At 51.2% G+C, this 22,094-nt stretch overlaps 1 protein-coding gene across 1 annotated transcript; it reads left to right on the top strand.

Moving 5' to 3' along the window:
* The first annotated feature begins 457 nt into the window (after positions 1 to 457).
* LOC144175151 (uncharacterized) lies at positions 458 to 20,338 on the top strand. Its single transcript, XM_077704238.1, has 9 exons — positions 458 to 1,254; positions 9,528 to 9,646; positions 10,217 to 10,326; positions 11,657 to 11,797; positions 12,524 to 12,588; positions 13,384 to 13,630; positions 14,980 to 15,267; positions 15,749 to 16,064; positions 19,975 to 20,338. The coding sequence occupies exons 1-9, from the start codon at positions 908 to 910 to the stop codon at positions 20,208 to 20,210; spliced, it is 1,869 nt and encodes a 622-aa protein (XP_077560364.1). The 5' UTR covers positions 458 to 907; the 3' UTR covers positions 20,211 to 20,338.
* Positions 20,339 to 22,094: the final 1,756 nt, after the last annotated feature.

Raw genomic sequence — 22,094 nt, 5'->3', positions numbered from 1 at the left:
TTTTTCCTGTGGCCGTAAACTAGAACTGTGTGTCTAGTACAGACGTGCTAGCTTTCGGTTATCTGTAAAAAAAATAATAAACGAGGGAGCAAGCTTCATGATGAACGACACGCACCCCGACAGTTCGTCGGTGACCAGATTATTCACCGCGCTTCTTACTTCTTAACGAAACAGGCAGTTCTCGCAGCCTAATCACAACGAACCAAATGTCACGGCCGTATGCCTTCTGGGTTTCCAGAAGAGTCGCTAATTTTTACGCGAAGTACTTGCTAAGGATTCAGCGTACACGCGGTTCATTCAACCTAAGCGATGAGCGGGCCGTTGTAGGCATTGACCACAAGTGAGTCGACAGAGATAGGAAATGCGCAAAGATGGCCCTTGCGAACGGCGTTACATTAGCATCGGCAGAAGTGCCGCTTTCTTATCAAAACGGCGCTACCTACGACCATACTGACCATATGACGAGCGCGGCAGTGCCACCGTGCGGCCGCCCGCGGCAATTCCCCAGCCGAAATATTGGCGGCACAGCAGGTAGGCGTTCTTCGGCGTGGTGCTCAGCCGTCAGCGCTTGCCTGCAAGGCCTACCCGAGCATGGGTGTCTTGGTCTACAACGCATGCTGTAATTCAAAAGGTGTGAAGTCGGCTCACTTCAGAAATGCGGATCCCCATTAAGGCCTCTGTGCAGGGACTTCGAGTGAATAGTTGTCAAAGCCCGCGTTTTCCGGCGCGCCTTTAGTTTCCTTCGGAGCCTCCCGGCAGACTCTGACGACGGTTGGAACCTGCGTTCAACGTCTGCGGAGCTGCCTTTTTCTCAGCGGCCAAGGGTTCGTTAGCCTGGCAGTAGGGGTGACTCGCGAGCAGCCTCCTGATAGCCACAGCGGCGAACGCGCCCACAGTGTGACACACGATGTTCGAAGACTCGATTCAGGACCGTGAAGTCGTCAAAGATCTCACGAGGCTCAGCCGCAAGCAGAGCTGCGGCATCGGGTCCAGTGGCGGCGGCGTTTCCACCGCGCATCTCGGCGCCTTGCCCGACGATCTAGAGCATCTTCAAAACGAGCAACTCTGCTTCGGCGGCAAGGTCAGCGGGGATGACCAAGGGACAAGACCGGAGGACGGTGCGGAAGCTGCCGATGTCGTGGGAGCCCGCCGCGGATCGCCGGTGACTTGCTGCTGCGGGGACAACCGGGGCTTCAACGTGCGCGACACGCAAAGGGACGACATGACAGGCATTGTGGTGGCCAACGGTGGAAGGTAAGGCGAGCGCGGAAGCCAGCTGACGCAAGTTGGTTGGTTCCATGCACGTCGCTTGCGAAACTTCGTACCTTGCCAAGTTGTTGCGCATATCGAAGAATTCACAATGCAACATAGATAAGACTGACAGTTTGTTTCGCGGAAGTGACACCTTAAATGGGAGCGAGCTTTAAACGTAACGAGGAAAAGACAAGCCTACAAAATATTTGCCTCTTATTTTTATATTTCAAGCAACACTTTTATCGGTGCACTTTAGCAAGAGCAGCGCTGTCTCAGATATATCGGTCATATAAGTATAGAGTCGACACGAACCGAGGCTGTAAATAAACCCACTTTTTAAGGTATTCTTATTGCTGTTATAACCGTACTTGCACCGAATGAGCTGACGATCTGGCTACAGAGGCAATAATGTTGACTGCGTCCGCGGTGGTCGCTTTCATAGTGAAGGCTAGAAACAAGAGCTCCGGTGTGCACGATATTTCGCCGCATGCTAAAAACGCCAGGTGGTCTAAATTAATCAGGAGCGCTAGACGAGACGCAGCTTCCGCTCGCATGATAAAAAGGCTTGTTGCTTTATGCTGCGTATTCCAAGTTCACAAACGGGACCCCAGAAAAATTCTCCACTCAAACAACTTCTAATCTTTTCACTGTACGCATTCCTCATTTTATATTTTTCGTGTGTGACGTGTCAGAGCTGTTGTGTATACTCGTCCGGCTGTTCTTCGTCGTAAAGTCGGCAAAAGGCTTGTCTATAGCACTCGAGCGGCGTGCTCCTGACTGCCCGGGAGAGATAGGTAGAATGTGAGCATGCGCGGCCGGTATCAGCGCGATGGCTGTGTCCGTCCTCACTGTGCCTGTCGCCTAGGCTTCCATACCTTCTTTGACCACCGTAATAAGCGATGCATGCTTGCGCTGCCGGGCCGGGAAACGAAAGGGGAGATTACTCGCGCTAGAGCACGCTGCTGCATTAGCTTTGGCGCACAGCTGTTCATTACGTCATCGTTCTGCCAATACACTGCATGAATACCGCGTGCACCACGTGCACCACTACACGGTTTCTGCACTTGGCTTTGCACGTCACTGCTGACGGGCTAACGCCACAATAATTAATGCACTGTGCAAGCGATCACGGACCGATACCTAAGTCACTCCAGAACGCCGGTAGCGATGTGTTTTCGCCGATTGTTGTTCGTTTTCTCGCATACAGAAAAATTACGCCCATCTTCCCGCGAGGGAACCCTGGTGTGATGCGACGCATCGGGGGGTTCAATTGGTGTTTCCGTTGGGTTGATTCTCTAAATCGGGTGAAACGTGTTGTGAACGCGTATGATGCATTTCCATCACGTGCGAGTGTTCTAATACGCGGGAAGATGGGCGAACCGCCGCAGCGCGATACCCGCTTTATATTCACAGCGCTTGAAGGAGAGGAGACAACGGAGGAGAGTCGCGCATGCGCGCACTTGCGCACACCGCGTGTCGCCGCGCGACGGGAGCGGAGCGAAGCGAGCGAAGCGCGCGCACGCAGCTGCTGTTTATGATAATGAGACGGAGTGAGAGTGTTGCGCACAGCTGCTGCGCACAACTGTCGGAGAGAAGAACGGAGGAGGGATGCGGACGGACGGCGCGACAACGACGACGCGGGAGGGGCATGCCTCAGAGCAAGAGATGCGTCGCATCTAAAAACAACTCCTGTCTAAATTCCGTAGGGCGCTGCGAAAATTATGCGGCGTTGCACGTAAACGCACCCAACGCTGTACTAACAATCGCTAATCTCCACTTTTGTTTCCCGGCCCGGAAGCGCAGACAGCGCTTCTCACGGCGAAAGAAGGTACGGAAGCCAAGGCGACGGGCACAGCGACAAGAGAAACAACCATCGCGCTGATGCGGGTCGCGCATGCTCACATTCTACCGGTCTCAAACCTGGCGTTATCACTATACTCGGTTACAACTCAAGAACGGCACCACCTCATGTAGTGTATCACTACGCCAAAGCGCCGGACCCGTGATGTCAGTGCGCGCGCGTTTTGAAAGGGGTTTGCTATGAATGCGTGATATCGTCTGCCTTGTCTCACGCAGCTTGTTTGTCGTCACTGGAGTCGTTTATAAGCATATTAAGTCCAGAAAATCACGGGAACGGCTCACGCCATGTTCAAAATATTCCCAGTAACGCCCTACTTGCGCCGCGCGGAGAAACATCCGGCTACGGTGATAAGGCACAGCGGCAACTTTCGGTGCCGTTCTTAAGTTGTCACCGAGTATAGTTGTCTCCTGCGCAGGCCGGAGTACACCGCTCGAGTGTTATAGACAAGCCTTTTGCCGACTGTACAAAAGTTTGTTTCCCATGCACGACACCACCCTTTCTTGTCAACCAGTTCTGGCCTTCTCAGCGCTCTCCGAGATATGAGCATCAGATAAGCTGGCAACGTTCTGCCATTCTTGCAGTTCATTCACAAACATCGGCGCTACGGTGACGTGATGCTTCCACTACTTCCGTTGCTCTGAAATGCCGCCGTGTCGAGTTAAAAGTATACGTCAATTCAGTTTCGCACCGCCTTGCGGGCATATGCACTACGTCACTATAACGTGTTTCATATCTGTTAGTAATACTGAAAGCAAAGAACGACTCAATATTTCACCGTTATCCTGGTAGCAGAATGCTTTCGACGAGCATAGTAGGATTTCTGCAGAAATCTTGTGTTACCTTTTTGGCGGTTGATTATTGCAATTCGATTCGCCACGGGGCGTGTCCCAGCTTACGGGGTTGTAGCTACCGCGTGTTTTGTGTATTGGTCCACGGGGAGCACACTGTGAAGCTGTAGCAACCGTGTCCTCGGTCGGTTCTATCGTTACACGCACGGCTGTAGTCAGAGCATATCGTTCCGCGCGGACGTGGACTTCCGTCGACAAACATGCGAGATTCAAGCAGCCGAGAATCCAAGCATTCGGGCTTCCCAGCTTGTATAAATCACTAGACAGAGAGAGAAGATACATTTACTGAGTCCTGCCGGTTAGTGGTGCGTGGTGGCCGCGGGTTTAAGTTTTGAGGCGACGATGGCAAGCCGGGTGACCAGGAGTGTGTGGACTAAGAACTAGCTTTCCAGCGCACCCTCCCATTGCTCGTCACTATTTACATATAGCTTGCACAGAGCGGACAAATGTAGCTGGGTCGCCACGAAGGAGGAAAGGTACTTGGGTGAGGGATATTTAGCGGGATTAATTAGATTCCCGCAAACCAATACAAAATCAAGGTATTGGTTTGCGGGAAACGCCAGAGGTGGTCCTGATAGTTGGTGAGCCTAGTCTTCTGTGCTCTTTGTTGTCCCGTCTTTACTGCGCCACCTAACCATGTTTCACAAGTGAGCCCTGGATTGGTGGGGGAACAGACAGCGATTAGTCGGTACCTAGCGAATAGTAGAGGGCGAAATGTCCCACTCATCCGGCGTCGGCTATCCACAGCGCGAACCATGTCCCTCAAAATAAAAACGCAAGCGCGCGCCTCTGTTGCTTAGGCGATGCCTGGGCAGCGCAGGGAGAGCGCACGGTCACCTTAGACTAAGTAATGGAGCGCGCACGAGCGACTTCCCACTTTGAACAAATGACCAACCACTTTCACCCTGGCCAGAGTGGTTTCCGCCCCAACATGGGGACTCATGACAGTCTGTGGCTTCTCAGACGGCTCAACTCAGCTCGACCAGGCCCGTCACCAGGACAACCACATATTGTGGTGGCAGTTGATCTGCAGAAGGCCTTCGACACGGTGTCGCACGAAGCCATAATGGCCGAAATCGAGAACCGTTATCCGGCCAAGCGGATGTACAATTACGTTGCCAGTTTTCTAGAAAATAGAACGTTCGAGATCCGAACGGGTAACGACCATCCGAAGACCTACTATAATGACCGCGGGGTACCACAACGCTCCATAATATCACCCCTCCTATTCAATTTGGTGATGAGAAAGGTGGCAATTGACGTACACAAAACCAGCGGCGCGCGGCTCACCGTCTATGCGGATGATATCACGCCGTGGACGGAGCGAGACAATTATCCTACCACCGAGGAGGCGTGCATGGACTTCCAAGCAGCCCCTTTTGCGCTAGAAAACACCATCCAGGCAGCAGGAATGGACCCCCCCCCCCCCCTAGAAAAGTCCACTCTACTGCTTTTGGGTGGCAAAGAACAGGATCGAAGAGAGAACATGCGGCGCAAAACTGCACGTTAAACTCCCAGTGGCGTTCAGTTGGACATTTACCAGAAAGATCTCATCCTGCTTTAATTGTGCGAGATATGTTGCACTGTTTGTTTAGAAATAGATGACATTTATTTCCCCTCCGCACTCCCCTCATTATTTTTTGCGGCGTAAAATGACGTATCATAAAAGGAAAAAACAAAGCATCGCTGGCACATCAATTAACCCGCGAGCCGCTGCAACGTGGATGTTATACCACGGCCGCTCGATGAATTCGAGCGGTCGTGGTTATACGATGTACTGAAAGCACAGCAAACAGCCAGCTTCAACGTCGTTGTCACGTGAACGGATGGTGAGGTTGTCTTTACCAGCTCAAAGATGGACGCAGAAAAGCCGTCGACAGGTTTAACATAACACCCACTTAATGCACACTTGAAAAACCCTAACGCAAAGCACTCAATAATTCAACTACACAAAAATGATACACTCAAACCTCTAACAATCCCAAAACACAATTCAAATCTAAACCAAAAAGTCTCTACAATAAAGTCGTACACAATTAGTTCATATCCACTCATTGCTTCAAGTCCTAATTATTGCCTTTCGCACCACAACTCCATAGTTGTGTACTACGACCGCGTCTCTAAAGGACTGGCCTACCCGATCGTCGACGCTGACGTGTCGCACCCGTTGCGTGACCGCGACTCGGTGATAGCCGTCCTCGCCTCGCTACGGAGCCGGCGTTCGATGCGCGCGGCCGTTCCTTGGACGGCGTGGGCTCCGCGCGTCCTGAAGATTCCTCGGTGGTAGTACCCCCTGGTAGCCGCTGCCGCTGGAGGTCCCAGGTAGGCTCGGCACGAACGTAGCCCTTCGGGGCTGTCGAAGCGCAGTTCGACGGACCGTAGAGGTTGGCCGCTGGTGCCCGACCGATGCCGCTGGGGTCACGAAGACACAAGTTCGTGGTGCACCTAGGATGACAGCGCCGATGCGAAGTCGGCCCGCTCCCGCCCAGGCTCGAATGGCATGGTCGATGACCTGGCCGCGTCCCCCTAGCTTGTTCCTTGAAGCGCACTTGCTCCTACCGCCTCCTGGTTTCTTGCCTCTCGGTTTCTTGCCTCCCTCTTCTCTTGGTGCGCCCCGCTTTTATCCCTTCTGGGCTCTCTCGTGGCGCACTAGCTCCCATTGCCTCCTTGCCTTTTCCATGTCCATATAGGGTCATCACGCCACTGGTCTCCTGCGCGGCGTTCTCTAATTGGCTGACCAGCGTGCTACCATACTTGACCATGATGCCTCGGTGTTTCGGCGCTGGCTATCGCTCATTAATGCGTTCCAAGCGCGTACTTGAAATGACCGTTTCTTTGTTCTTTTTTTTTTCTTTTCGGAGGGTTTTGATGCAACCCTTTTCCGGGGGTGCCCTTGACACATGACAGTCGTCTCGTGGCTTTCGCTAATCTGATTTCTGCCTTTGTTGAGTCGCATAAATACACGCTGGCAATGAGAACAGATGGTTAGAATCGCGTCCTCTATAAATGTTTCGACTGCATTTGACCAACAACGCAAATGTTTTTTTTTTTTCTTTTGATGCAATAGTATGCTCTCTTGAGTACGTTATAACTGAAATAGGAACCGAACTGCGTGCATGAGGTATAAGGCTGCCTCTATGTCAATGCTTACTAAGCGGAAGTTCGGGGTTTTGAAATAGCACGTCTTCACATCTAAAGCTATCAGATACATTTTTTTCACAATGCATGTTCCTACCTAACTATTCTTCTTTGAAAAAAAAAGGCCTTACAAATTCCAACAATCTCGTTTCACGATTTGTGCCATCTCACATATGTGCCGGTGGCGATACCAGTTCGTTTTTTTTTTTTTAATCTCGCCGTTATAGTGCTTCTCCCGCGAATGGTAATCACTTGTATTGCGTGCGCTGCAATCTATCGATAGTAGCCAACTTGTTTTTTCACTGTAGTGTTAGAAGAGTGGTCTAAACAGAACTGTACCTTTATATTTCTACTATACTTCAGCCATGACATATCTCGTAATATGACAAAAATAAAGCTGGATTTGTTCCTGACCCGTCAAACTTTCGTCGAACACTTGACTATGTGGCACCTTGATGCTGAAGGTACAGCCGCCGAATTTTTTAGTAATAGCGCAGGGAGGTGGGTCAGTGCCTTGCACGCTAGAAAGCGGCGAAACGAGCGAGTGCATTGCGCATGCGCAGAACGATTCCGCCAGTGCATCCGTCGCCTGCCAGGCTGTTCCCTTCCCCTTATAATCGGTCGGCTATCTTCACTGCTGGGCGGTGACAGCGATTCTCCGCGTACGCCTTGTTCACGGCGAGGGGGCTTATTGCCAGCGGAAAGGGGTCGTGTCGTGCTTGCGAGAACAGCCTAGCCGACGACGGATGCACTGGCGGATCGTACTGCGCATGCAAAATGCACTCACTCGTTTCGCCGTTTCCTACCGTGACAAGGCGCTGACCCGCCCGCCAGTTGACGCTCCCGCGATATTATTCAAAAATTGTCGTTGATTCCTCTGTCATAGGAATCCGTAAAACACGAAAGTGAAATGTGCAACGAAATCGGCAGCTGAGCACGATTTGCGGGTCGGCGGCTGTCTTGTGGGTGTGCTTGGCGAGCGACGTCCTGCTTGTGGGTCGCTTCGGTAAAGGTGTACTGGCGTCATTTACGTCACGGATATGACGTCAGTGAAATTTTGGTGTATCCCGGTGTAAGCCCGCTGCGGAATTCTCGTTTTGTTTACCGGCGGGACGCGAAGTTGGCAGCCGCGAGTGCATGCCTCGCGTTCCTTCATTTTGTGCGGCGAGAGGAGGGGGTGCTTTTCCCGAGAACCTTTGTTGCGCTGGTATGCGGTCAGCTCTTCCCGCGGGTCGGGCGGCGGCCGTCCTTGGCCTCGGGAGGGGATTAGCCCCGACTCCCTCATTGTGCCGGCGAGCGCCCGTGGACAAAGGCGAGGCGGCGAGACGTTAAGACGTTACTGTAAGGCGTTAGCCTAGACCGCTCTAAGCCGTCCGGCTTTGGCTTTTGAGCAGATACCGCCCGTTCAACCTAGTGGGGTGACTACTCCTCACGGTATGCGACTTTGTGTAGCCGAGGCCTTGCCTTGGCTTAGCGGTGGCAATAATGTTCGCGGGAAGCTGACTAGGAGTTGCATGAGAGGGATTATCGGGTCATGTGACCGCGGGGGTGACATGTTTACGATTGGTTAGTTTTTTTTTGTGTGTGTGTTTTATTTGTTTGTAGTGGACCAATCGGGGCTTTGAGAGCTGATGTCACCCTGATGTCAGCCCGGATATCCGCCTGACATCATGTGCACTCTCGCACCAGCAGGGGCGCTGCCCTAATCCTATAAATGCTAGGAACCCCATTACCGGGGGTCGGATTTTACTTCTTGCAGGCGCTTCGCGCCATTGGCTATGCCGAGCGTCCTTCTAAGATCCACCACTTGGGTCCATTCTCGTTTGTAGGTACCCTGTACCTTCGGCTATGCCAAGAGTTGTAACGAGTTACAACATTTTATGTAAATATTGTAAATTTCTCTTGTAAATAGTACTGCCCATAAACTCCAAGTTATATCGTACCCAAGCCTTCGTCTCATGGCTGCCGGAGACCAGCAACCACCGAACCCATCGACTCCTCGACTGCCGCCTCCGGCGGCTTAACAGATCGTCGGCCGCACCGGCGAACATCGCGTCTGGTCCTCATCGGCTGACGGCGGTACCAGCGGATCCACCTTTGGGGGAGGAGCGCGAAGGAAAACTTTACTCCCGGAATAACACTTTCGTGTTAAAATATAACCCGAAAACGAACAACCCCCCTTTGGTTCAACGGGTTGCTTACCCGCAAGAAGACCCTGTGTGAAGGGGTGCACCCTTTACAGGCCGCTTGCTTCGTTGTAATGGCGTCATTTACGTGACGGATATGACGTCACTCAAATATTCGTGAATCCCGGAATAAAACACTTTCGTCTTAAAAGAATTCGGCAGCTGTACCTTTTAAAAATCCTCAGTCCCGTAAGATCTGAGTACGAAATCAACGTTATGTTCTTCCCGTTTTTCCGGCAGGTTCCCGTGCCTGCACATTGGTGTGACCGGGCTGCGCCCCAATCACAGATACTTCTTGGCCCTGGACTTCGTCGAGGTCGGCGGCATCGTCGATGCTTTCAGCCTGCCAGATCTCACTGGTATACGGACCCACATGAGAGCGCCACGCGTGCGGGAGCGCACGCGGTTATGCAAGTAATGCTGCCAAAACGAGGGATGCTCGCGTGGGGAGAAACAAAAGCCCCCAATCGCCTGTCATTCGCGTAACAAATATTCTAACACTCGGCGTTCATTTTAAAAGGATACTAAAAGGGTAAGAACAGGTTGGCCTGTATTGGTAGATTACGGTGCCTAGAATTTCTAAATAACCATTCTTGCAACCATAGCAGATGTTTAATAAGGCAAGAAATGCCAGAAGCGTGAAAACAGGTGTCGGCGCCCCGTTCACTTTGTTTTGTGACGTCATAAAAGTTGTGAACGGCGAGAGCTCATTGGAGAAGTACCTATAGATATTTTTCTGAAACGCAGTTCTTACACGGTTGAGCACGTGAAAAAACATTAAAGAATTTGTGGGCAACCCTTTCCCCATCCGTTCTCTCTTGTTTGGAAACCCTCGGGAGTCCAACTTTGTCGTTCACATGTATAGTCACTTTTGAACTGTGAGAACACGTGCCGCACTCAATTGTGCAACATAGCGTTCTTTTTTTCAGAGCCCTACTACACGCCCCGGCCGAACAACCTCCAGGGATACCAATGGACAAGCGGTGTGCTTTACTTCAACCTGAACTCCATCGCCAACGGAGGACTGCAGGAAAGCGGCGTAAGTGTCTCTTCGTTAAGGAAAGTTTTTTTCTCGCTCTCTAAGAATTACTTGGTGCTCCCAGGTGATGTTATTGATGCTTCTCAATGTCCAATGACTCAAAAAGCAGCCCACGATGCCTGGCCTATAGTAGAAATCTGTTATATACATAAATAAGATTTAGCGCAGCAAAGACGTACGGCGAATGGACAGCACGGGCGCCCGTCCTGTCCGTTCACCATCATTGTCTACCTAATTTTTCACTGAGAAAGAGTTCAGTGCGTACCTATATGCGTATTTCTTCACCGTGTTTTTTTTTTATTTCACCACATGGTTACCTATCACCGGGAACCATGCATTGGGTTTGTTTATTTGTTTTGCTTTTACCGCCTGGCTGCCCCGTCTGTGTTATCTGTGTGCCAAGGGAAGCATGTGTTCCATTCTTTCTTTCTATGCCGCATGTGTTATCTCTTCTGATAGGGAGAGCGTTCCGAAATAACGGCAACAGCCTAGAATAATCTTTTGTGATCTACAGTGCTCTGGATGTGATTCCACGGTTCTAGAAACACTCACGCCCAAAGACAAATTCCCGCGGAGCCGACGCCGTGGAATTTGATTCGCCGAGACTCGCCTACGCACGTCACTTTGTTGACTGCTGCTTCGCCGCCTGTGTATTCTTTGACTTGTTAGGGGAGAACAAGTTCGCTCCAATAAACTTGTTTTTCCTTTAAGACAGCTGCGTCCTCCTGCCGTCTCAATCTTCTGCTGACACGATCGTGGGGTTTTCTGCTTGTAAAAATGTCTTTTTTTTCATACTTTTCATGTTTAGTAGTTCTTAGGGTATTTTTTAAGAGGCCAACCAAAAGCAATGTGAACATTTCGTTCCCGTAGTGGAACGTTCTTTCATGTTTGTTTGACCCCGCTTACCGCAATCTGAGAGCATCATGCAACAACTGTCCCTACAGAGTACAATGATCGTGGCCTGTTATGCACTCAACGCATCGCACAAAGAAAAGTTCCGTTAATAGCGGAGTTTCTGTGGTTTGAAACGCAACAACAAAAACAGAACGGTGAACACAAAGCAGACAGGACAGGCGCTATTTTGTCTTTTCGGGTGGGATAGGAAGTTCTGCATATGCTCAAGAAGTCATACTAGGCTAGGAAGTTTTAGTGGGCCGAAGGGGCTTCAAACACGCGTGAAAATTTCCGATCTCTTGTGCCTTGGTATCTGTTGGCGATGAGATCTTCGAAGTCGCCACCTGCTCGTCTTGAGCGACACCGCTGCTCTACGCAGCGGCCGGCAAGGGAAGTTGTGTATACGAGAAACTCCCGTCGTTTATTCCGTGTCCAGATGACGCTGAAGGTGGGTGGAGAGTACGAGCCGACCTTGCGGCTGCTGGAACTTCGCGACGACCAGTGGCCGTCGGGCAGCTCTGCCGTCCGCTTCGCCCTGCCTGGAACCGCTTTTCTGGTCGTCTCCCTGAACAGCGAGGTGGGCGTAGTTTTCTATACCGCCTGGCGCCGCCAGCAAGGTTCTGACCCGGTGGCTGGAGTTGATACGAGGGCGTTTTCTTAGGGGCGAACCACCTTAAGGCCGAGGCTTGTCCGTCCGGCGTTCGTGCTCACGGTACAGCGCCGTGTAAATCGAAGCATCTGTGAACAAAAGGTTCATAAAAGGTTAGCAAGAATAAAATAAAAGGTTAACAAAAGGTGAGATAGAGAGCACCTGGAGAGCCGTGCTGCGCATGCGCAAGGAGCATTGGATTGGATTGGATCAAATTGAAATGGATTGGAATGGAAATAGTTTTAGCAGCAGTAAGCATTTTCACGGGTGATTTACGGTAAGATCCCCAATACTTAGCCCACTCGTCATGATTCACTTCGTGGAGATGCGTGAGATTTTTTAATGCTTTAGCATTGCTGACGATAGTTTCCTTGCCTTGTGTGAATGCAAACAGCGCGACTGGCAGGGCAAGGGAATTAAGAGAGACCCACTTACGCTATCAACCATATGATTTTATTGCTTCGCGACGCACCCTTTGTCCAAGCGAGACGAACCCTACGTAACAAGAGGAAAGAGAAGAGGGCGAAGAGGAGCTGAAACAAGCTGAAAGTTCTAAAACACACAACACAAGAGACACGAATCAATTCGAAAGACATGCAATATATGCCTCCTTTCTCATCTCGGATGCATTGTTTTTCGTTTCGTTTTTTCCAGGTCCGAATTAACAGGACTGCTCTGGCCAGCGAGTTTCTACTGGTTCGTAAATCGGAGATGTCCCGGTGAGTTAGTAGGGCCCACTTTAGCATCGGAGCTGCAAGTGTCTAGACCAGTTCATCCGCGCAAAAAAGAAAAAAAAGTTCGTGCAGCAGAAACAATGTCTAACCATGGGGGAGAAAAACAGAAAATGTCCGCCAGCTTCGCTTTGTCTGGCATTCTAAACCGAGCCAGCATAGAAACTCCACACCCAAGTGAAGCCACCTTATACTAGCAGAAAATATTGTCGCGTAGCCAAGAACGATGCAGATTTCTTCCGATAAACAAAGTTTTGTAGTGAACCTGTGCTCCCCTAAGAACTTGCAAAGAAAACGCAAGCGTCCAAGAAGCGCTCAAGAGAGAGCGACAAGCACGCTAGAGCGTCAGGGAATGGAATGCCGTAGCGTTTGGCCTGCGAGCATTTGTCCTATCTCTCCACAACCATAGAATCGGATCCAGAGCAGTGACGATCAAAGAAGGTTCTAATACATAAGCCTGAAGGAGGGAGGGAGGGAGAGGGAGATCTTCAATGAAGCCTGCGAAATTATCTGAACTAAGTTGCCTGGCTTGCTACGCGAGATGAATGGGGCGACGATGTTGAGTAAGATGATGAGTGGGTGTCCATATGCTTCTATTAAGAGGGTCTAGTCAAGACGTGTGCCTTTAGGTACGCGAAGAAGGCTTTTGTTTCCGCGTGCACACACCACACGGGATCACAACATACCCCGCAGAATCGTTAGCCTCACCCACCAACAGCGTGAAGTTATAGCAGCTTCAGCGCGTACATTTCCTCCACCTGTTCCCATCCGGGTACCCAACAGGAGCCGGCTCCCAGCGCAGCAGCCGCCGCCGCCGCAGCAGCAGCAGGAGTGCTGCCGGAGTCCGCCGTCCCGCATCTTCCCGCCGGAGCCGGCCGGTGGCGTGGCCCCGGCGCTGCAGTCCGAGTGGAGGAGGCTGCTCGAGCTACGCGCCGGAGGTCACCCGGCTGCTGCGGCTGCAGCGGCCGCCGCTGCTGCCGCGGCCACCCGTCTTCTGCGCGCTGCGGGGCCGTCATCGCACGGCCTCCAGGTGACTTTGCTGGAGTTAGTGTACTAGAATACTGGAGTCATAGTGTCTCTCTGGATGCACGGCGCCGGAGAAGAGCCTCTAATGTGATGTCTTAGTTTTTGTCGCCGAAAATATTGAACATATCTTGTTGCAACCGTGTCATCCCAGCGCTGGCACCAGTTGTTCCGACCGGGAGGGCCGACCCGAGCCGAGCTCTGTCACCTCCGGCATACGGGTGCTAGCGTGGTGTAAAGCGAGCGGCCAGCCGCTGTTGCAGGCGTGAAGAAGTCCAGAAGCCGTAGGCTAACGTAACTGTTTTTTTTCATAGCGAGAGGTGAGCCGAAGCCAAACAACGATGCCCCGACGGGCGAGGTAACAGTACAGGACTCGAGCAAAATGACAGCAGTGATTCACTGCTCAAACAGGAATGGGTTACAGCGCTTGGGCGGCTTCTATTTATACCCAAAAGCGGTAACTGTCAAAACGCCAACAAGCGGCCACGAACGTCACAGACACACACAACACTCTTTCCAGAGTTCGTAAGCAGTCGATAGGATCGGCGCACGCTGAGTCCGAGAGAGGGGAGAGAGGAGGACTCCGCTGTGATCGCGGGGCCTGTGTCCTTGAACAAATCTCTGCGCTCGCCCCCGGCAACTGCCGAAGTTTGAAACGCACCGAAAGCGAAGCGTCTGGCTCGGGCTTGTCGAGGCATGAAAACATGAGTCACTGGCAAGAGGGGACCTGTTTCAAAGGCGCACGCAGTGGCTTCGCCGCACAGCCGAGGAGTGATGCGGAAAAGTACGGCGGTGGGCCGATTCGTAACAATCTCCGGTCTGCAACCCCCCCCCCCCCCCCCTACGCCGTGGTTCCCCAGTTCCCTAATAGTTTTTTAGGGGGCTACCCCGGGATTATTTTCAACACCCCTGCATCATTAAAGCGGCTTATTGAAATACACGCACTAGCGAACAATGCCACCCAGTGAAGAACACCGTTCGTTCGTACAAAGCGTGAATGCTTTGGTTTAGTTTCGTCGTCAATGCATTAATGTGAACGAGATGGTTGCCGGAGCAGTGAAGCATATTCAAACCGCGCGTTAACGACAAAACTTCTTGTATAGGACACACAGGACTGTCGCTAGACATCAACGGAGTTTGTCCAGCGCTAGTCCTGTGTGTCCTCTTCAAGTCGCGTCCTTAAAGTGATGCCTTAATATTTTGCTGGCCTAATTAGGTACATCAGTCTCAACTACTTAACACGAACCTTAGGAACTTTCCGAGCGAAGCGAGCCCCCGGATTGCCCACGAATTATGAATCGAACATGCGCAGCGATGTCGCGGAGCGTTGCCTCGTGGTTCTCCGTGCACCTACAGGCTCTACCAGCGGCGCCCGAGCCCCTGGCGCCGATCGGCACGGCTTCCGCCCTGCGGCCGGTGTACGCCAAGTCGGTGGTGCACGACCACTTCTCCGGCGGCGTCTGGAAGTCGCTGCCGTCCCAGCCGCAGCAGAGCCACCACCAGCATCCGCCTCAGCAGCAGCCGCCGCAGCCTCTTAGTGCCGGGGCGTGGCATTCGTCCTCTGCCCGCCATCACTCCTGCTCGGCTCCCGGGGCGCACCTGGAATTGGGCGCTCTGCTACACGGAGTGCAACAGAACAGGGAGGTAGGCATGGACGCGACCGCAGTACCAGTGTACACACTTCTCACGAAAGCAGTACCCTACTTTTGAAGCGGATATTTGGATAACAGCAAGCTTTGGCCTTCGGAACATCTTGTTTAAAGACGAGTCACTGATGGTAGCCAAGCATCAAGTTTAGCACCGTACAGCTTACGAAGTGTTTTGAAAAACAAGAAGCTTGCAAGATGTCCTGATCGGGTTTGAACGTATAATTTAACAAAAATAACGGCACGGACTGAAGTCATGCCCACGATGCGGACGAGTTGCTTAGTCATGTTGTCCTTTACTCGACTGGATGTTTCAGCTTGGCTGTGAAAAACACGGAGGGTTTTCTGCCTTCCGTAGTTTTTATTGTTTTAAGCTTAAACTGAAACTTCCCCGTCAATACGAACCAACTCGGCCAATATCGGGCAGTTCTACTGCCTTCTAATCCTTTCCCACTCCTCGACTGCGCGTCTGCACGCAGGCCCTGTCGTCGCTCGTCCAGCACAGCGGCGCGTCCCAGGCCAGGCCGCCCACCTCTCTGTCAGACTTCGGCGGTCGTCCCGGCGGCGCTCTGCAGCTGTCGGCCGAGTCTCGCCCGTCCACATCGTTGTCCCCGTTCGGGGGCGCCGCGGCGGCAGCGGCCACGGCGCACGCCATCCAGGAGTGCTGGTCCCGGGGATCGCCCCCTAGCGGGCCCCCGCTGCTGCGGTTCAACTACGACCTCCTGCCGTCCGGATACCTGCACTGGCTGGCCCTGGCCAGGAGCAACCTGGCCAGGCCGCAGGCCATGGCGGCTGGTGCGTTCGTTGTGCATGCCTTCTGATGAATCGCTTGCATCGCTTCCAGAGAATTGCTTACACGAGAGAGTTGGTGAGTGTGTGCTTGAGTGCGTGATCAGTCAGTGAGTAGGTGTGTGAGTGAATGCGTGAGTGAGTGAGAGAATGCACGATTTAGTGAGTGAGTTCTATAGCGGGAGAGAGGGAGAGGGAGAAAAGTTGAGAGGGGAGAGGGGGAATATCCCTGCTTTCTGGCACCCTTAGAGTTGCTCCAAATGCGGCACCCGGTGGGAAAGGGAGTTTGTGTCAGGTTGCGCAGAAACCTAAGGTAACCCCGCTGGTACGTGCAACTTCATTCTGGGCTTCTGTTGAAGTGAAGTTTTATATGGCTAGGCGGAAGGGAAATCCGGCGGTCCCGCGTACGCAGAAAACTCCACATGCGCAACCACGTGCGCACGCGCGAGAACAAAAAAAAAAAAACGGGTTGGAGAAGAATTAGAGGTTACAGGTGAGATATTGGCTGGGTTTATAGATGACTTAGCTACAGTCTCGCATCTACCGCCACTGGTAAATGTGAACGGCGCATCGAAGGGAGCGAAAAAAACACCAGCCACACGTTACAGCTTTGCCGGTTAACCATCTGTATGGAGCGAATGGGCGCATTTTCGCAAGCGTCCGCTTTAGTCGGTAATTGTTTCAATTTCCGTGTAGAACCTGATAAAATGGTGGGGGAAAAAAACATTTGAAGAGTTGGGTGTACTCTCAGGCATTCCAGGAGCAGAACTGCAACTTCGTTAGCCCCTATAAGAGCGCTAAAGTGATAGCGGGACGTAGTAAACTAAACAAGAATTATTTCCTTTTTTTTTTTTAATGTAATACTAGTGCCCGTCGCACCATCCGCGCCACCCTTAGTGCACCGTTATGTGCTACGAGGATACGAGCGATGGCCTCTGTCGTAGGTTTGCTTTTGCCACACTAAACGTTTGCTTGCAATGCAGCACGCTTTACAGGCGTGTGAAACAGGCAGATGATAAATTTTCAAACGCATACGACGCGTATCCCGGGGGAGCTGCCGTTATTAGCTAACGCTGTAACAGAATTTACATACACCGGCTACTTTTTGCGTAAAGTGAAGTAATTCTTGGTGTCGGGCTAGATCGTATAACATTCTTTTGAAGGGAAGTTGCACTGGGTATGCTCACGAAGACGGATACGGAAAATACGTACTTTCAGGTCTTGTGACAGTTCCATTTTTCTTAAAGACGATAGTTTTAAAGACGATAGTCTTTCTTCAGTTTCTTGGGCTACTTAAACCCAGAATTTTTTTCTGTCTGTCTGTCTGTCTGTCTGTCTGTCTGTCTGTCTGTCTGTCTGTCTGTCTGTCTGTCTGTCTGTCTGTCTGCCTGTCTGTCTGTCTGTCTGTCTGTCTGTCTGTGACTCGATTCAGCCACCCGGCCAAAGTAAAACAATGCCTGCACAATAGTCTTGTATAGTCACACCTAAATCTACCCGTCTGTCCGGTGTAATGTTCATACTTGTCAACATTGTTGAAGAAGAACAAGACATTACGCAAATATGAGACAACAAATCAATACAGAAGTGATATTTGCAGTGTTCCTTTATAAAAAAATCAAACATGCGTGACTTTTGCGAAATTAAATACTTCATCAACTGCAGAAAAAGAATTCACTCCGCCGTCGCCTGCTGTCGCCCGCGCCACTATAGCTTCTGGCGTCATTTTAAGAAATCAACCGGCAATAGTTACGCAAGGTTCCACTAGACAGGTCCCACTTTCTGCTTGCAACGCACGTGGAGTAGGGAAACGCTGTTCTATAAACGTTGAAGTAGGGCGCCTCGATTAACGCGCGTCTTCGCCGTACGGCAGCGTTCGCACCGCGACACCCAGTTTGGAGCAGTGGAACGCGGGAAATTTAAAATGATTTAAGCAAACCTTTGGCGTCTTTACTTTGGGAGGAGCGCGACGCAAGAGGAACAAGATGAGAGGTGAGCGGGAAAGCGAAGGGAAGCATTTACTTCGCAAAAGCCGATAAGGGCTTTCGTCTTTTGACAGCATTTGCAACGAAAGGAGCAGATACGCAGCCAATTTTTTCTCTTGTGCTACATAAACGCTGAAATTTGGGTCTGTCTGACTCTATTCAGCCAGCCGGCCAGAGCGAAACAGAAGGTGCACAATAGGTTTATATACCCACAGGCAAATCCAAACGTCTAAGTCCGGTGGCAATGTTCATACCTGTCAACATTCTTGAACACGAACAATACATTACGCAAATATGAGGCAAAAAATCAATCTATAAGTTACATTTGCGGTGTTTCTTTATAAAAAGTTATGTATGCTTGATTTTTTGCGATAGAAAATTCTACATCTACTGCAGAAAACAAATTCACTCCATCGCCTGCTGTTGCCCGCGCCGCAATTGCTTCTGGCGTCATTTTGAGAAATAAAACGGAAACTGTTATGAAAGGTTCCACGTTCCGCTTGGTTGAAGTAGGGTGCCTCAATTCACGCGCGTCTCCGCCGTACGGAAGCGCTGGCATCTAGGCACCCAGCCTGGTGAGTTGGAAAGAGGTAAATTTAAATTGACTTGAGCAAACCTCTAGCGTGTTTACCTTGGGAGGAGCGCGACTGGAGAGGAACAGCAAGAGAGGTGAGCGGGAAAGCGGAGGAAGACATTTACTCTGCAAATGTCAACGAAAGGCTATCGTCTTTTGTCGACATTTGGGCAACGAGCAAAGAAGATACGTGGCCAGTTGTTTTGTGTCTGTCTTTGTGAGCACACCCAGAGCAACTTCCCTCCAAAAGTTTGCATAAACAGCAATGGCTTGAGTACCGCTTGCGAAGCAGCTCCGGGAGGCAATATTTCGCATCCTGGTTATATGTAGCCGCCACAAAACAGTAGCCCGCCGCGGTGGCTCAGTGGCTAAGGCGTTGCGCTGCTGAGCACGAGGTCGCGGGTTCGATTCCCGGCCGCGGCGGCCGCTTTTCTGATGGAGGCGAAAAGCAAAAACGCCCGTGTGTACGAGATTTCGGCGCAGGATAAAGATCCCCCAGGTGGTCAAAATTAATCCGGAGCCCTCCACTACGGTGCGCCTCATCGCCTGCGTTGCGTCGGCGCGTTAAACCCCACAATCAATCAATCAATCACAAAACAGTAGCTTTTTTTCAGTTGTTGTTTAGGACGATAAAACGCTTGCATTTCGCTCGTTCATGCGGGACTTCACGCCAAAGTGCACGTTGTAAAAAGTGAGCAAGGGTTGTAGGAATAAACCTACCATTAACTAAACGTGGGCAAAAGGGAAATGTAAAGGCACATGCGAGTGGGAAAACTTTTCGGAGGCCTAACAGAATCTTGGCACGGGTCCCCAGGGGTGATTTTAACACAGCGCCAGTGATCCCTTTCGATAAGAGTTGGGGACCTCGTATTGTGATGTTGGTCAGTGTCGTAATGCAAAACAATTTGCACTTGCAGCTAGAATCGACCTTGCATCTATTGATTCCCGCATTTTGTCTTATTTTTATGCTAACCCGTGTCATATTGTGAAACTTTGCTGTTTCTGGTTAGGTCGTCCAAACACGTATTTGCCTGCTTTTCGTGCGTGTGGCTTTCTTGCACAGCTTTGGTGTTGCACAACAAGCCGACTTTAAAACTGCGTGTACACGTGTACGGGTCACGCAGAGAAGCCACTTTATTTTTCTTTTTTATTTTTTTGCGTTGCCGGTTTAGTTTGGCAAAAAGAAAAAAGCTTTTCGGGGGGAGGAGAGGGGGGGGGGCATAGTTTCGAGGATTGCTTCGCAGACTATCTCAGGTACCCAAACTCCGATCAGTAAAACTTTGGAACAGTCCAAGGATAAAGAAACTAGGGATCTTGCTATATTAGCCGCCATTTAAAGGCATTCATTCTTAAACTGCAGCCTTCGACCATGCCCAGCAGTTGCAACAGCAGCTGCAGCAGCAGCAGCAGCAGCAGCAGCAGCAGCAGCGCCAGTCCAAGCAAGACATGGGCGTGCAGACGACTTGCTCGACTACGCCGTCGTCTCTCGAGGAGGCCGACTCGAATGCGTCAGACGCCATGGGCGCAGCCGCATTCGCCACACCCCACTCCGGAGTCTTCTTCGCGTCTTCCTCCAGCCTGTCTTCGTCGCCGTGAATTGTGTCCTCTACAAGTTTTGCTTTTGGAACAAATGTTTACAGATTTTACATATAACTCTAGCGCGCTGTTTATTTATATCACTAACCAACGGATTGTTTGTGACTTAAAAAGAATTTGAAAACGTATTTTGATGAGTGTTTTCATTTACTTCGCATGCCGGTTTTATTGCTCCAAAGCCAGCCCAAGTCGACAGTACGCCCCCAGTGGCTTCTAACTGAAGTTTGGCAGCTATGGGAGACGCGCTTTTACAGCAAATTTAGTCTCGTTTGCGCTGAAAAGTGCGTTTTTAATACACGACTAATGTTTTAGGTCGCGGTAGTGAATTTTTACAGCTCGCGCAATGCCCGTATGCTTGTTTTTATATTGCCTTAACCACGGCGCTCGTTTATAAATACCTTTTACACTACGTTTGCGTGTGAAAGTTTTTGGACCCTGTCGAGAAAGCGTCAAAGTGGAAGTTCGGGACTAGAGCACATAGGGGTACGGCAGAAGCACAATTTGCACTATTACTACCATCAAAATAAAATCGTATAATTGGAAGGGGTGGGGGGAAAGGCTGGTGTCGGGGAGCAGCAGCACCGACGCCGACTATGCCCGTTAAAAGGCGACGTGTGGCGAAACAATTTCTACGCTGATTTTGGACCCCCCCCCCCTTATTGTTGAGACTAGAGAGCGCGATACGGGCGCTGCTTATCTCTCAAGGCGCTCATAATCATCCTTTCCCCCACATGCGAAGCGTCATGCATGCTTCACTGCAAAATTTAGTGTCTGTCATTGTATTACTATACCCGCCACGGTGGCTCAGTGGCTAAGGCGTTTGCTGCTGAGCACGAGGACGCGGGTTCGATTCCCGGCCGCGGCGGCCGCTTTTCTGATGGAGGCGAAAAGCAAAAAACGCCCGTGTGTGCGAGATTTCGGCGCACGTTGAAGATCCCCAGGTGGTCAAAATTAATCCGGAGCCCTCCACTACGGCGCGCCTCATCGCCTGTGTAGCGTCGGCGCGTTGAACTCTCCAATAATCGAACCCTCCCTCACTCTAAGAAATGTGGGGAGTAGTTGAAGAATCAAACAGCGTTCCTATTCCTGCCAGGGTCGTTTGACACCGTCCGCACCACGCGTGGCGTTAGGTGGCGTGTTCACTCTACTAGGAAACCAGAATAAAACTGCTGGCGAACTCTCCCCGCTCTTGATGGAGCTAAGCGGCGGTTGTACCCCTTTCGCGGGAGAGAATAGAACAGCGTACCGACTCTGTCTCGCATCGATGGAGTTCGTATATCCTCCGCGAGAGAGAATAGAACAGTATATCGACTCTATCAACTTCAGCTGCACGCTTTCAGGTGTGCAAAAAGGCAGACACCTCTATGGCGGACGCGAACTCTTTGAAATCGTATGAAAAAGTAGTTACCTAAACAGCGACAGCACCGGGCCATGAAACAAAGCGTACTTAAAATAAAGTGCAGCGTATTCAAAAGAGCGTGCGAGGTAGTGTTACACGTCCTCTAGGAATGGGTCATTTGTGTGTTCTAACGCAACGGTGTCCGTCGGACTACTTGAGCGTTGTACCTTTGCGCGGTCTTTTCATCGCGGCAGGGCTGGCGGACGGACGCGTCTCTTCGACGTCTCCGTCTCTTTTGTGGCATTGCAACCGCCGTAGTACTCCTGTACGTGTCTGTGAGGTGCGTTTTGGTGTCGGTGGCTGTGTTTGAAGTATACCTGACTGGTGGAATAACATCGTTTGGCTGCTGCGGCCGCCGCTGCAAACGTAAGTCACCATTTCAGTTTTTCTTGCGCAGTACGGGAGAGCTCGCGCTCGTTCCCGCCAAAACTTCAGCTTTATTTATAACTGGCGCTCGTGAGTGCTGCTTAGCCTTGTTGGTTCTT

Source organism: Haemaphysalis longicornis, unplaced genomic scaffold, assembly GCF_048455015.1.
Source record: "Haemaphysalis longicornis isolate Haplotype H1 unplaced genomic scaffold, Haemaphysalis longicornis Haplotype H1 scaffold_3, whole genome shotgun sequence".
Classification (NCBI taxonomy): domain Eukaryota; kingdom Metazoa; phylum Arthropoda; class Arachnida; order Ixodida; family Ixodidae; genus Haemaphysalis; species Haemaphysalis longicornis.
The sequence above is the reverse complement of the archived record's forward strand: the minus strand, read 5'-3'. Positions and strand labels throughout refer to the sequence as shown.